The sequence below is a fragment of the Phoenix dactylifera genome, chromosome 6, assembly GCF_009389715.1.
Source record: "Phoenix dactylifera cultivar Barhee BC4 chromosome 6, palm_55x_up_171113_PBpolish2nd_filt_p, whole genome shotgun sequence".
Taxonomy (NCBI): Eukaryota; Viridiplantae; Streptophyta; class Magnoliopsida; order Arecales; family Arecaceae; genus Phoenix; species Phoenix dactylifera.
Window position 1 is genome coordinate 3,831,001 of NC_052397.1, and position 14,972 is coordinate 3,845,972.

At 37.7% G+C, this 14,972-nt stretch overlaps 2 protein-coding genes across 3 annotated transcripts; both read right to left on the reverse strand.

Moving 5' to 3' along the window:
• Positions 1-439: 439 nt before the first annotated feature.
• LOC103702035 (oryzain gamma chain-like) lies at positions 440-6,650 on the reverse strand. Of its 2 annotated transcripts, none has more exons than XM_039127159.1 (8): positions 6,282-6,650; positions 6,075-6,200; positions 5,872-5,987; positions 5,683-5,756; positions 1,935-2,199; positions 1,563-1,694; positions 1,192-1,327; positions 440-687 (listed from the first exon to the last, which is right to left on the reverse strand). In XM_039127159.1, the coding sequence occupies exons 1-8, from the start codon at positions 6,391-6,393 to the stop codon at positions 647-649; spliced, it is 1,002 nt and encodes a 333-aa protein (XP_038983087.1). In that variant the 5' UTR covers positions 6,394-6,650; the 3' UTR covers positions 440-646. The 2 variants fall into 2 exon arrangements, with proteins under 2 accessions (XP_038983087.1, XP_008782544.2); XM_008784322.4 differs by having other exon boundaries at positions 6,075-6,196; positions 6,282-6,643.
• Positions 6,651-9,945: 3,295 nt separating this feature from the next.
• On the reverse strand, positions 9,946-10,700 carry LOC103702044 (60S ribosomal protein L27a-3-like). Its single transcript, XM_008784332.4, has one exon. The coding sequence runs from the start codon at positions 10,619-10,621 to the stop codon at positions 10,172-10,174; it is 450 nt and encodes a 149-aa protein (XP_008782554.1). The 5' UTR covers positions 10,622-10,700; the 3' UTR covers positions 9,946-10,171.
• Between the last annotated feature and the right edge of the window lie 4,272 nt (positions 10,701-14,972).

A 14,972-nucleotide genomic window follows, 5' to 3' on the forward strand; every position in this document is an offset into this window, starting at 1 on the left:
CACCAAATAAAAATAAAAGAGCAATTTTATTCTTGTGATAAAATCCAAATAACTGTAAAAATCAATGGTATCACTAGTTCCTCCACTTAACCCTCCGACAAGGTGTGAAAAATAAATCAGTGGAGGGGATAACTCTCCAAAGTTATTCCCTTTATCAAACATAGCCTAAGTCATCATGTCCCTAAAACTTATTATGCTAAATTGAACATATGTTTTAACAGTAACTTCATCATATTCTCATGCATACATTGGTCGGTTCATTGCTTCGGCAATAAGGACCAAGTAACACAGATTTTATATCATTTGCTCTCTTAAGCTTGAAATCTAGTTCTATTATTCACTGGCTTGCGTTAATCCTAGTGGGAAGTGCATGCCTTCTGGCTAGGATGGGCAGAAAGATTCACCTCCTCACTTAATAGCCAATTGCCATGATCCTGAGTTTAAGGATGATCAAAAGCTTAAATTTGTCTTTATATCTCACAACGAAGAAGAGGTAAAGAACTAATCAATTCAGCATCAAATAGAGGAAAAGCGTGCATGGTCCCCTCTATAAATTATACGATGCCAATAGAAGTTCAGTAAACATAAATACTGAAAGCTTTACAATTCCAATCAACTGGGGATACCTCCATTTCTTCAGTTTATGTTACTCAGCAATAATAGGGTAGGAAGCGCAAGTCGCAACACCTGCATTAACAATCACTGAATCAGCTTTCGACTACCTAATAAATTAGGCTAAAGTCTGATGATATCATAATGCAAGTCATGGGAATATTATCCGAGTTAAATGGTCACACAGTATCCTACCTTTGATTTTATTTAATAACTAACATTTATAGTGACAGTTTGCATGGCTTTCTTGTAGATCTATTGATAGTTCCAAGTATTTTCTCCCCAAAGAGTACTCTTGAAAGAGAATAATCTAGCATATAGCTGCAAATATGATGTGTAGCAGAGATAAGAATGTTGCAGGGATGTGGTCATATTGGGGCTCACGACTACATTTGGGGCGCATTTGGTTGAGCATAACATAATGGAACAAGAAGTAAAATCGTTTCGTTGACAGATCCAGGTCAAAGGATGAATATGTGAATGACTCTAAGAGAAGATCAATTGTCACAAGGCCTGTCAGATGGCATCGTGGCTTATTAAATACAGAAAACCAGTGAGAATACAGTACAAGATACTTACCACACATGTTCTTTCCCAACTCCATCTTGAAGTAGCCATCAAGTCCCCAATCTTCTCCCCATGAGTTCTTGATCAGCCAATATGGAATGCCATTCTCCACCCCATAACCAACAGCCAGAACAGCATGATTTACATCCTACAAATTTCCGACAGGTTTGCAGACATATTAACTGATAGTAATGTTAGTTATATTAAGTGAATGATACAAGCTAATAATCTCTTTTTTTCAGTAATATATTGCCTGTCTGTAATAAGAAAAATGGTGGCTACTTGGAACCAGAGATTTCAAGTGTCCTGGAGATGAAAGAAATGATATTCCCCTTCTGTAGCAGCAATTGCAATAATCAAATAGAGAACTCATTAAAAGTTACCATTTGAGTGCTACCGCAGGTATCGCTGGAGAAAACTCCTCCCTTGTAGAATCTGAAATCCTTAACCACTTGAAATGCAACACTAACTGGACGGACCACTCCAACAGCATGTTTTAGTTCATCCTCTGCCCCCTTTCCAAAAGAGAGAATAAATAGAACTAATCATTACTATTATTTGTTCACTTCATTTAGTAGAAACATAACTATCAAATACAGCAGTATATTGAAGTTCCAACTCAAGCTGTTGGTCATAAACATACTTGTAGAAAGCCAAAGTCTGTGCTATCCAAAACATATGGAAGGAAGACAAGAAAGGTTAACATCTAGCATGTTCTTATTAAACCAAATGAGTAATAGGTCTAGGCCTCTCACCAGGGTGATGTTGACGGAATCAGCGACCTTGATACCAACATTCTCTGGCTTAAAGTTGCAGATGCCATTGGCTGCGGTGTATGGGTACGACTCTTCAGTATCAAGACCCCCATTGTACTTTATGTATTCGAAAGCTTGAGAAGGCAACCCTCCGTGGCATCCAAAGTTATTAAATGCACTGGCGCAGTCAACCAGCTGCTGTTCTGACAGAGAGATACTCTTTCCTGTTGCCTGTGTGTATGCTGCCTCAAGTGCCCCAGTAGTGCTGCCAATTTGGGGGCTGGCATTGTTAGATCTTGTAATGAACTACAAAATTTTACTACTCTATGAACTTCATAGAGATCTAAGATCTTAAAAATGAACCCTAAATTCCATTGACCAAAGATTGAGGTCTGAATAGATTTAGTTAATGTATATGTTGAAGATTTATCGGTAATAAAGGTGATATAGCAAAATTAATTTGTCATCCTGTAGCTAGCTAACAATCTTTGGAGGAAGTATAAAAACTATAAATAAACTGAAAAAAAAATGTTTGCATAGATTATAGGTAATAATCATGATAATTTTAGGTTAAAAGATGCATTGTTTTATACTTTTAAAAGCTTTTCAGCATTTTGTGCAATCTCATTCCACCAAGCAATCTCTGCAACACCAACTGGAACAGAATCAGTGCGGAACCAGGTCAGTATGCAGGTCCGCTTCGAGGCAGAGTCAGAACCAGGCTAGATCAGCATTTCAATATAAAATCCCCACCCCACGAGTCGCAATCTCTCTCTCTCTCTCATCTTCAAAACCCTAGTCTCTTTCTTCGTTCCGATGCCGCCACCGCCGACCATGAGTTATCGGTACTTACAGTATACCATGTGTCAGTAGAGTATAGTATACCATACAGGTCAGGGGTACGGCCTGAATCCTGACCGATAGAGCACTTGGTACCCATTTTGAGAACCTTGCTTCTGACAATTGATAATAGAAACCAAATAATGTGAATGGAGGTTGTAAAAAATATGGATTACATCAACATACTTAGGATCTTATTGGATAATTGATTCAAGTTTCGTTAATTTGGCAGACAATGAATTTCATCAACTATAATAACTAGTGTTTGCTTATGACTCTTGAAATGACTTTGGCAGAACAAGTCAACACCAGAAAATAAATAGAGATATGCAGAAGAATGTTAGGTTCCTTGAGTGAAAAAGGAGACAGAAACATTGTGCGGAAAATCCAGGAGATTGAATAATGACATAATGAGTTGGAAGCTGGTGGGTTTCTATTTAAAATTTGGAGTATGTCCTAGAGGTCACTGTAAGATACATCATGTGGATTGTGGGTAGATCAAAATCAATAGATAACTATGCTCATTGATTTACAATGCTAATACAAGATTTTTGCAATGAAAATTTGCAGAAGCTACTAAATGAAAGGACATAATTTCACACAAGGAAAGTTGGGAATTGGAAAGCAAGACCTGGATATTTTGATATTTTGAATGGTAGACACAAAACATAATAAGACTGAATGGAGAAGGATTTATAAAGCAAAGTGCATAAACTACAGATATGGTTCTTGTTTATGGTAGTGAATTGTTAGGATGATATCTGAGAATAATCATAGATAAACACTTCAGATGCCTACTCAGTCCGGACATAGATAAAGGTGACTTGTTGATTGGCAGACAATTTTGTCCAAGGCCTGGATATTTGCAACAAAAAAAAAGTATTAAACAGAATGTGATATATATCAATTAAAAGCCACAAGCTTGGTCCTTATTTTCCATATCATGTGTATGAATTTAATTAAGAGATCTGGAAGCTCAGCTTCAGTATGTATAATACCCTAGAATCGACAGCAATCCAACATGAAGCCTTCCATTTTAACTGAAAGTGTAGATGAAGTAAAGGGTCCAGAAACTATAGAGCCTATTAAAGAGTTCTTGATAAAATAAAATACCTTATAAATGGATTGCAGTGCCTTCTCTTTGGATTTCACTGGAGAGTCTTAACTCCAACTCAAGTACTATAAAGTTCTGTCCTGGTACAGGATGTCCCGAGGATAAAAGAAGCATGCACACTCTTCCTATTTTCTTGACTCACTAGTTCATCCAAGTTTAAGATGTCCCTAGGATAAAACAGGATGCACACACTCCCTCTACTTTGACTCACTAGTTCATCCAAGTTTAGACTCAAAATGGTTATAGATCTAGTTCTGACTGATTAAACATCATAATGAGCTTTTGCTCGATACTTCATTTACTGCCTCAAAAATTCATTGACCATCATATTTAAGATGTGAAGATGAAAGAGTTCCTGAGTAGGATGATAAACGATCAGTGTAACCCAGGTGATCCACATGCACCATATTGACCGAGCACCATAAGATTAAAAATAGATTTTTTAAAATGGTAAGACAAATAATCTAACCTGATTGTTAACAATAATCAAGTTTTGATGCCAAAACTAGAACAAATAAGCTTCTCGGGTTCCATATGGTTATGGCCAAACCCGAACCTTATGTTACTAAATATATATGCATGCATTAATAAATAACACATTTATCAGCAGATGTGCCTTTTCGTGTCGATTTAATATAAATAACCTTATGAACTTCCAAATTCAATATAATTAGAACTTAGAATCTGTACAGTAGGTCTTGATTCATGATCATTATTTTCCTATTAGACAGCAAAAGATTATTATCATAAGATTAAACACATGGCATCCAGATAAAGACATTGCATTTATTAAATTAATAGCTCCCTTATTATAGGGCAGTTATAGGTCAAGATTGATATTAGATAAACAAAAAAAATCAATATCAACAAGAAGTCTAAACACTTACTTCTGATTACAAAATCAAAAATCAAGACAAACCCGACAAGAAAAAATTCTAATCCAAATACAGCACGTTTACAACTGCAATCATAACTTACTTCACAGACCTGTCCCATGTCAAAAGTCAATGTAACCTAGAAACAAACATGATGATGGTATATAATCAAGGAATATAGCAGGCAAAAAGCTTGGCATAAGCATTATGCCAATCAAACCTTGAGCATAGGCGAAGAGCAGTCATGTGTGAAGTACAATTATTTTAAAGGAAAGCTGCCAAAAAAATTTATTCATTGAAACCATTGTTTATGTCTGCTACTTTGTTTTAGTAGAGAATCTAAAGTAAATATTAAAAAAAAAAAGGATTCAACCAGAAAGAGGATAGTGGGCATGACTTTCATGGAACTTTATAGCATTACTCAAAGTAAAAACATCTCAGCCAATGCTTATTTTTTAAAAATTTCAATCAAACAAAAATAAAATCAGTTTACACGGACAACTTTTTCTATTTCCATTCCTTTTTTTTCTTCTCCTTTTGGCACCAGTTTGGATGATTCGGCTAAAAATCCTATGACATTTGTCGGTTGAGCCAGTATAATCAGCAAAATCACAAGATTACAAATTGAACTAGGCCTATATTCATAGATATCCAGAAGTGACCCGGGCCAACCCGAACCCCATTAGGAAAAAAAAAAACCTTACTGGAATTCAAAGTAGCTTTGGAGTGGGCTATGAATAAGACTTATATCAATCTATAATCTTATGATTTTGCCTGTTGTAATGGCCTAACCTATAAATATTATAGAATTTTCAGCCCAATTATCCAAACAGAAACCTAGGCAAAACTATTTTTATCTCGATCCAAATGCAGAAAAAGGCAATTTGAGTCATTTTGATGCGAAGCGAGAAATGCTCACCTGAAAGTCCAGCAGGATCCACAGTGACCCTGATCTTTAACCGGGCTGACTATTCCCTCCTCCCTCCAGTCTTTCTACAGGGGCAAATTCGTCATATCGGCGGAAAATATATGTTCAATAAAATCACTACTGAATCACCACCGTCCGAGCTCAAATCCACGTGGGAGATCAACTCATCACCGAACGTACCGTTTTGGGAAGCACCGCGTCGGTCAGCTTGTGGTTCCCCTCCAGCGTAGCAGAGCAGTTCTGCGCCGCTCCCAGGCGGCTCGTCCGGAAGTCCTCCCAGCTCCAATCCGCGAATCCTGATGCAAATCAGATGGCCGATATTTAGCCCAAATCCGTCCAATCAATCAGACGGCCCAAAATCGATCCCCCCCACACAAACTTACGGTTGATCCCCAGGGTATATGGTAGGTCCTTCCGATTGGTGGACCGGATGAGCTCCAAATTCTCCACGAAAATCCCAAATCGCCGCCTCATCTCCTCCGTTGATGTGTACCTCTTCCCATACCTAACTGAAGAGGACCATCGATCAACAAACTGGGCCACCTTTCGTGACCGTCCGATCACCGAGAGAGAGATTTAAAGAAGCATACCGGCGAGCGAAGCGGGCAAAGTGGAGGGCGTGGCGGGAGCGGCCGAGGACGCGGAGGAGGGCGGACTCGAGAGATCCGAACCGATCGGTGACGTATCGGATCGGGTTCGCATCCTCGAAGTCGGATCCGGAGCCGGCACGTGCGAGCGAGATGGCCGAGGAGAGGAGGAAGGCGACGGCGAGGAGGGAGAGGAGGAGTCGGCGATTGGTCGCCATTGGGCCGCCGGCCTCTGGGTCACCAAGGAAGGGGGTATCGGCGAGTTAAAACGTGGGTTTTTATCCAAGATCCAGCGCAGAAAAGAATCGGACTTCGAAGAGCTTCTCGTGCATTAGGACGAGAATACCAAGGATCACAACCGTAGGATGCTGATCTGATAGTTGTCATGTGAGGGCTGTTTTGTTATTCCGCAGTAATTATTATGATAAAGAGCGTTTGGGCGAAGATGACGCCGTTAGGTAGGACGTCAGGATCAAAAAAATAATTATTAGATAAACTTTAGCTAGGTAAATTTTTGACATAGATTAATTTTACTAGAATGTAACTACTGGTTGATGACGTGTAAATAATAACCTATCAAATCAACATCAGATTTTAAAAACAAAATTAGTCATTTACATGAAGCCCCAATTTTAGTAAATTTTATCTTTTCCAAGTTTTGGGTTCAAATTATGAAAGGTGCATTCCTAAATATTTTAATAAGAAATAGACTGTTGAGACTAGATGTTTGAGTGATAACAGTGACTTGAAACATATTAAATTATAAAATAGATCCAAAACCAATATAATCATTTTACACCTAAATTATAGTTCTTTTTAACCGGCCCGAATGAACGCTGGACCCAAGACACAGAGCACTACCACGAATTGACGATAGAGCGGAAGTGGCGCCGGGCACCTCAATGTTCTCTATCCAAAGGCACTTCCGATTGTTTGAAAATTCGAGCTGTGGTGGACCCCGAACAACGGTTCTAATTACAAATATACATGTTACATTAGTGACGTGGGTACCATCAATTGTCATACCATGATGAAGAAAATTATTGGTTGGACGAGAAACTTGAGGCATGAAGCACCAAAATCCTGCACACGACTGTCGTGATGCATATTTGAGGCCCCAGAGTGGTAGGTAAAGAGAGCAAATTATCAAAAGCAAGAGAGGCACTACGTACTCAGGCTCCATAAATTAAACGTTTAATTAAATAAATGACAGGATGGCATGCTTAAGATATGAAATGGTGTGACCATTTAATTCTTCGTTAGTTTCAACGGGCGAAAGCCGAAGTCACGAGTTGCATAATATGTTAGGAAAGCAAATGCGGCTACAGCTATTACATCACATCAGTTAGGAGAACAAAAAAAATTAAGTGTGCACTTGGTTTGTGAGTATAATGAAAATTTAGTTCATGAGTAGAATGAAATCGAAATAGATTGGAATGAAATGATTATATTTCTCGACGCATTTAGTTTGCGACAGAAATTAAAATTAAAAAAATAGAAATTAAATTTTGAAGAAGTAAAGCATTCTTATTCCTTCATGAAATAAGAATAATTTTCTCCAACCAATGACAGTCGCCCATTTCTATTTTCATTGCTGCGCGTCACAAAATCCAGTCCCCAGTGAATTCTCTGCATTCATGTACAACGAGAGGAGGATCCGTGAAATGCATGGGGCTAGGTGATTGTCAATTGACAACCACGCCCTTAGACGAGAGCAGACTCGTAAACTTTAACAAGCATTTTTGGCTAACTTTTAGCGTGTATTTCTACAACCGAACGTTAGTTTGGATAATACGAACCCTCACCACTTAAGATAAGAGGCAGGGTTCGATTATAAAGTGTGTTGGCCCTCTATTTGGCTCCATTACCAGTAATTTAGTTCTGCAAGTGCAAAGCTTGGTTTCTCTCCAAACCTAGACTTACAGCCGAAAAAGCAAGGGAGCACAAGGTAGGGGGTGGAGTTAGGACTCCCCACCCCCAACAAAAAAAAAAAAAAAAAACATGTATTTCCCTTATCTGTTTCAACCAAATTATAGATTGACCTGACACACAAAATAAAACTTTAGATCGGAAATAAAAATCTCAACTTTTTGATCTTTACGATGAATAGAAATAATAAGCCCCAGGGTGCCTAAATTATTGAGAAAGTATTAAACGTTCTCAAAAACATGGCACGCAAGAGGTACTATTACCAAAAAAAAATTAACAGCAGTTATTTGTTAAAGCAAAAACTCTTTAATGCAATGATAGATGCCTAAATGCATTGGCACTCCCAGTGATATTAGAAAGTTGCGGTGGCAGCTCTGGGCCAACTTTGTTTTATTTTTTTTTGGAAAAAAAAAAGAATTAAACGTACCCCACAACCAATAGACCTGTGAGCATATTAAAAAATCTCCTCTCTCTCTCTCCCTTTCAATGATGGGATTAATTGCAACAAAAGGGTCAAGTATTAAACAAATTTTGAGACCAATCAGCAGTAAAAAAAATAGACCTGGAGTAAAATATACTTAAGTCAATGCCATCAGTAATTATTAGATAATGAAAAATTAAATTTGAGCCATTTCTTAGATGTTTCTCGCGTCCATCCATGGTAGACTTTAGTAAAACGGCCAAAGAACATTAGCAAAACAGTTTGGCAGATTATTAAACTTCCTCTAATTGACAGCACTGCAAGCTTGTGACAAGATGGAAACAATCTCGGCCCCAAGCCCAGTTCTATCAAACTCAGTTCGAGCTTGAATTTGAGCTTCATTCCAGCTTGAACTAATGATAACCAAAAATTTGATTCAGCCGTTCAAATCAAGAAAAAAAAAAGGTTTTTTGCATGTATACTTATCCGAAAATAATTAATACTTGACCATAAAACATAAATCTGAAAAATATCAAATTCATTGTGAAAAATATCTTTAAACATTCCACCCTTGTTGTGTTAATGTGAAATGTTCACACTACTAAGGAAAACAATTCCGGGAAATGAATCCCAGATTCAAAAAAAGAATAGGAAACCCATATTTAAGAAAAATTTTCAGCTTTGACTGGAATATAATGATTTAAAGAATTCATAAGACTTAGAATGCATTGATGTGAAGTGAAGATTCATGGATGGACAATCAAACAATCTAAGTCAGGTGCAAAAGTTGATGCAATCTTTATCACCATGGACCCTAAAAGTAAACACAAGCACAACATAGGTCATTCAAGTATCCATCTCCCAAAAAAATCAATAATAAGAATAATCTAAATTCAATTACATGTTTGGGACCCTTTATGTATTAGCTTTCTCATGTTAAAAAAAACCATGAATAGAACTATCCATCGGAATTCAGAAGCTGATGCAGATGCTGCAGTAGTATACTCTAACATCAAGAAAGTGATAATATTTGCTCAACTGGTCCCTCCACAAGACCACAACAACCATCTTTGATTTCTTAGAAGATAATTGGACGAACATGCATGACCTGATTGAGAATATGACCAGAAATTTTATAGCCAACATCATAGTGCCAGAAAACTACATTCACTATGATAGCACTAAAGAACATTCGCAAAGATATAATGACGCCAACTTGATCTCAAAAACCAAGAACAAAACCCTAATAATCAATAAAAAAACTACAGATTCTACAGATACCCTAATATTTGTCGCAGCGATCTGCCAAAAACATCATTAGATATCAAATCTTACACAAAATTAGATCATTAAGTAAATGGATCGATGCTTACCACTTCATTACTCTAAACATATTTATAATCAGATCCAAATTTTGGATATAAACACGTCCAGATTCAAATAAAAACGAGCTTGCAGATCAAAAACAAACTAACGAGAGAGGAGTTCAAAGAAACAAAAGATGAAAACCAAGATCTGACCAAAAACAGAGACGAAAAGACCATCAGGCTGTGAGTACGACGGCCCCGCCAGCCTCCTTGATCTTCTTCTCGGCGATCTTGGAGACGAGCTTGGCCTTCACGACAACGGGGCAGGTGGGGGGCAGCATACCCTTGCCCAGCACCTTAAAGTACCCGAACTGGGTGACGTCGATCATCGGTGCAGAGCTTCCGCCGGCGCCGGCGGCGGCTGCCTTGACGTCGTCGGGGACGAAGGACCAGAGGCGTTCGACGTTGACGGTGGGGCAGTAGAACTTGTTGCGGAGGCGGTGGAAGTAGCGCATGCCGACCTTGCCGAAGTAACCCGGGTGGTACTTGTCAAAGAGGATCCGGTGGTGGTGCATCCCACCGGCGTTTCCGCGGCCGCCGGGGTGCTTCCGGTGCTTGCCGATCCGGCCGTGGCCGGCGCTCACGTGGCCTCGCTTCTTCCGGTGCTTCTTGAAGCGCGTCGTCATCCTCTCCCTCCTCTCCTCCCCTCTCCGACGGTTAGGGTTTTGGGGGAACAAAATGAGGCGGCGTTGAAACCCTAGAAATGATGATTATTTATACAGAAGGAGATGGAAGATTGACCGTCCGATACGTGATCGGGAGAACGATACTTCCGCTACCATTTTTTTTGTTGACCATAAATTTTTTTTTTGGGCGAAGCAAACGAGTCCAGAGAGAGAAGCTAGAGAGAATTATTCTCGAAAACCCAGGTTGGGCTATCTTGTCATGAATAATGCGAAGCGAAAATAGAAACCGGAGTGACCACCCTTTTTCTTTCCTCTTTTTTGTTTTATCCTCACTTCTTAGAGAATGAAATAGAGTAGAATATACAAAAGACTCATTTAGTTTGTGAGAATTTTTTTTTTATAAAATAATTTTTAAAAATATGATATTTAAAAAATAGTTTTAGTATATTTGGTTGATCATGAGAAAAAGTAGCTAGTTCGATCATCTTGGAGGGCGACTCGGCCACGGTCATCGGATGAATTCAGAGGGGGCGACGGCTGATGATACAGACCATCCCTCGATCCGTGACATAGGGATGATGATGGGAGATGGGAGGGCCTTTCTAGCTAAGCATGTATTTAGGGAAGTTAATGGGGCGGCCGACTGGGTGGCGGCCCATCACTCAGGGTACACTCTTTAGGCAGGAGAGCGGGGGCTACCATATGCTCTTCATGAGTTGTTGTATTTTGATTTTCTTGGATGTATCCGTACACGTATTATATGAAATACTCGTTTTCAGCCAAAAAAAAACTCTCGGTGAGGCATTTATTTTCGTAGAAAAATTATATTAAATACTTATTATATTTTTAATAAAGAAAAGATTTTATTTACCGATTTTGATGACTTAAAAGTATTTTAAAAAAAATTAATTTTCAACAAGTGGAAAGTATCTTTTTATATCCTCCATAATTTGTTTATAAAATATAAAAATCTTATTTTTTCTATTTTTAAAAAAGAATAGTTAAAAAATATTTTTTATTTTTTAATGTATATATATTTTGTGAAGTAAACGAGTTTAAAGAGAAAGCTAGGGAATTATTCTTGAAAACTCAATAAAAGGTTGGGCTGCCTTGTCATAAATAAAGAAAAGTAGTATTTTTTTTTCTTTCTTTCTTTTTTTTGTTTTATCAACTATTTGGGCATACATAGTCTAGTTAGAGAATGAAATGCATGACTTTATAACAAGAAAGAGAGAAAAATATACAAAAAACTTATATAGTTTGTGAGAAATTTTTTTTATTTTTTTAAAAAAGGTGATTCATGAGAATATGATACTTGAAAAAATAGTTTTAATATATTTGATTGATCATTAAAAAAGAGCATATTTTAGAGTAATTTATATTTAGTTAAGTATCTACTTTCCTAAAAAATTGTATGAAATACCTATTATATCTTTAATAAAAGAAAAGACTTTACATATGGATTTTGATGACTTAAGAGTACTTTAAAAAAAAAAGAAATTCAATTTTCAACCGGTAGAAAATTAGCTTTTCTATGTCCTCTATAAATTTTTTTCTCATAAAACATAAAAATCTTATTTCTCTATTTTTATTTCAAAAAAAATAACTAGATAAAAATATATTTTTATTTTTTGTTAACCATAATTTTTTTTTGTGAAGCAAACGAATTCAAAGAGAAAAGCTAGAGAATTATTCTCGAAAACTCATGGAAGCTAGATTGACCCTAGCAATGATGTTTTCTTCATCACGTTCATAAACATCAATCCTGCTGTTGCCTTCATGATTATTGCCACCGCAGCTATATCTTTGTCCCAGTCATATCTTACTATCATTTTAGTCATTGCTACCACCATTACCCTACCACTATATCACTATCACCTTCGCTATACTAACACTGCCTTTATTGTTGCTACCACTATGATCTCTTGCACCTCTACGAGTACCCTCGCCATGTTGCCACCTCTAACACCACCTACCACCACTATCGGTTTTGCCATATTGTTACTACTGTTGTCATTATCACTACGACTCTATTTATGCTTTTATTATTATTATTATTATTTGATCATGCCAAACATATTTATGTTTTTAGAGATTTTAAAAAAGTAGAAAAAAATTCTAGTTTTTCATTTTTAAAAATAGAATAAATAAAAATGATGGCAAATGTCATCTTATTGTTTTGTTTTTTATATTTGTAGTTTCTACCGAATACGAGCAATTAGATGTGTGCATTGCACATAAATAAGAATAGTTAAAACAATAAGCTCGAGACATTGGAAATTAAGAAATAAAATACATGGATTAGAATTTTAAAAAGACTCTCGTAAGTTGGATAGATATTTTATTTTAAATATAGTTAATTTGGTTTGAGATATTCAAGAGAAACCTTGGATGAAAGAGGGTTATATATCTAACTTCTTAATTTTTTTTTCTAGGATATTTGTGAAGGGGGAAATTATCTTCTAGCAACAAAATTTGACCAACAAATCAAAAGTGAAATATTCTTCTCTCATTTAATAATATAACATGGACTGGTATGTTTTATATGGATAGAAGCATATCTTTGGTAGCATGAGACCGTGATCTATACATTTGATATGCATTACTCGAACATGCAAATGCACGAAATTTTTAGCAAAAATTGAGTTTTCACATAATTTACATCAACCATTTGCTATGACTTTGACCGGACTATGGATTGATTTAAGTTGGCTCGATGATAATACGAACCAATGTTAAAAATGTGTTGCTCCCTTGAGTTAAACTCATTTGCACATCCATCATGAATATGCCAAGCCTATCAACTATCAAGCCTGAAATCCATAATCAACACCATGGCTCAGATATTCTATAACCAATGTTGGAGGAAATACCTGCATTTTATGGTGCATGATATGTTTTGACATGGATGAAAACTTCAAGTGATTTTTTCTCTCCATTTTTAATCAATCTCAATGTGGCCATAATTGTTAGATCTATGGTATTTGCCACATGCTTTGATCATAGAAATTTCCTAAAACTGCTGTTATAAAAGGTTTCCATTTCACCTCTATATGATTGAAGCGAGTCTCCCCTTATTGTTGTTGGCACCTCAATTAAATGGTATGCTAGAAATGAGGAGAAGATTTATGTTTCAACTTTGGTTCTTGCTTTTGAAATTCAAGCACAAACCATTAATTTGTTTTCCCAGTTAAAATATTAACTATATTCTTAAACCTCCTTTCTTTTAACAAAATATCCACCTAATCTCCCACCTTAGATCTCTACTTCTACCAAGTTCTCATGGAGCTTTTATAATACATTCATGATCATACAATAACCAAGCCTGATTATGTCAACTATCTCGTGTAGTGATCACATTTCTTTCCAAATCTTGATTACGGTTCTTGATGGTGCAATGGTTAGCCAGTTCTAGACATGCCTATCTTGTTCTTTGTCCATGGAATCCTTTTCCTGCATGCAAGGGGGAAGAGTTGAATCTGTTGCTTTCCAGAGCCTTTGTATAAATACAACCTCTTGTACCGAACATCACAATATCTCCGAGGTGATCAGATAACCTGATAACGTCTCCCATGAAATAGAGACACTATTGTTAGCTACATAGTTAGCCATCCAGTTAGCTGTACTATTCACCTTCCTATATATATAACTGGCCACACAGATAATGTGAGACTCAATAGTTCCACATCGAAAAAAGTCGGTCCGGAGCCTGAGCATATGAGATGGGTGTCTCCTAGTCCTGCAGACGTATTTTGGGTGGAAAACAAAACTGAGGAGGAGTGAAGGATGCTTGCGTGAAGCTCCGGAGCTGGACAATATCTGGCAGGGGAGCTCTATATTCTTCCCTCATGTGACTCCTACGTGGGCATTGGGTGTCTCACGTGCCCCGCGCAGGCGGGGGCTTGACATTTGGTATCAGAGCCGTGGACGGCTGTTGTCCGATGGTAGGAAGGGTGTGAGGCCCAATAGTCCCATATCGGAAAAACTCATTCCGGAGCCTAGGCATATGAGGCGAGTGTCTCCAAATCTTGCAGACGTGTTTTGGATGGAAAACAAAACCGGGGAGGGGTGAAGGATACTTGCGTGAAACCCCGGAACCAGACAATATCTGGCAGGGGAGCCCCGTGTTCCTCCCTTATGTGGCCCCCACGTAGGCACTGGGTGCCTCACGTGCTCCGCGAAGGTGGGGGCGTGATATTTGGTATCAGGCCAAGGACGACTCTTGTCCGATGGTAGGAAGGATGTGAGGCCCAATAGTCCCATATCGGAAAGACTCGTTCCAGAGTCTGGGCATATGAAGTGAGTGTTTTCAAATCCTATAGACGCGTTTTGGGTGGAAAACAAAATCGGG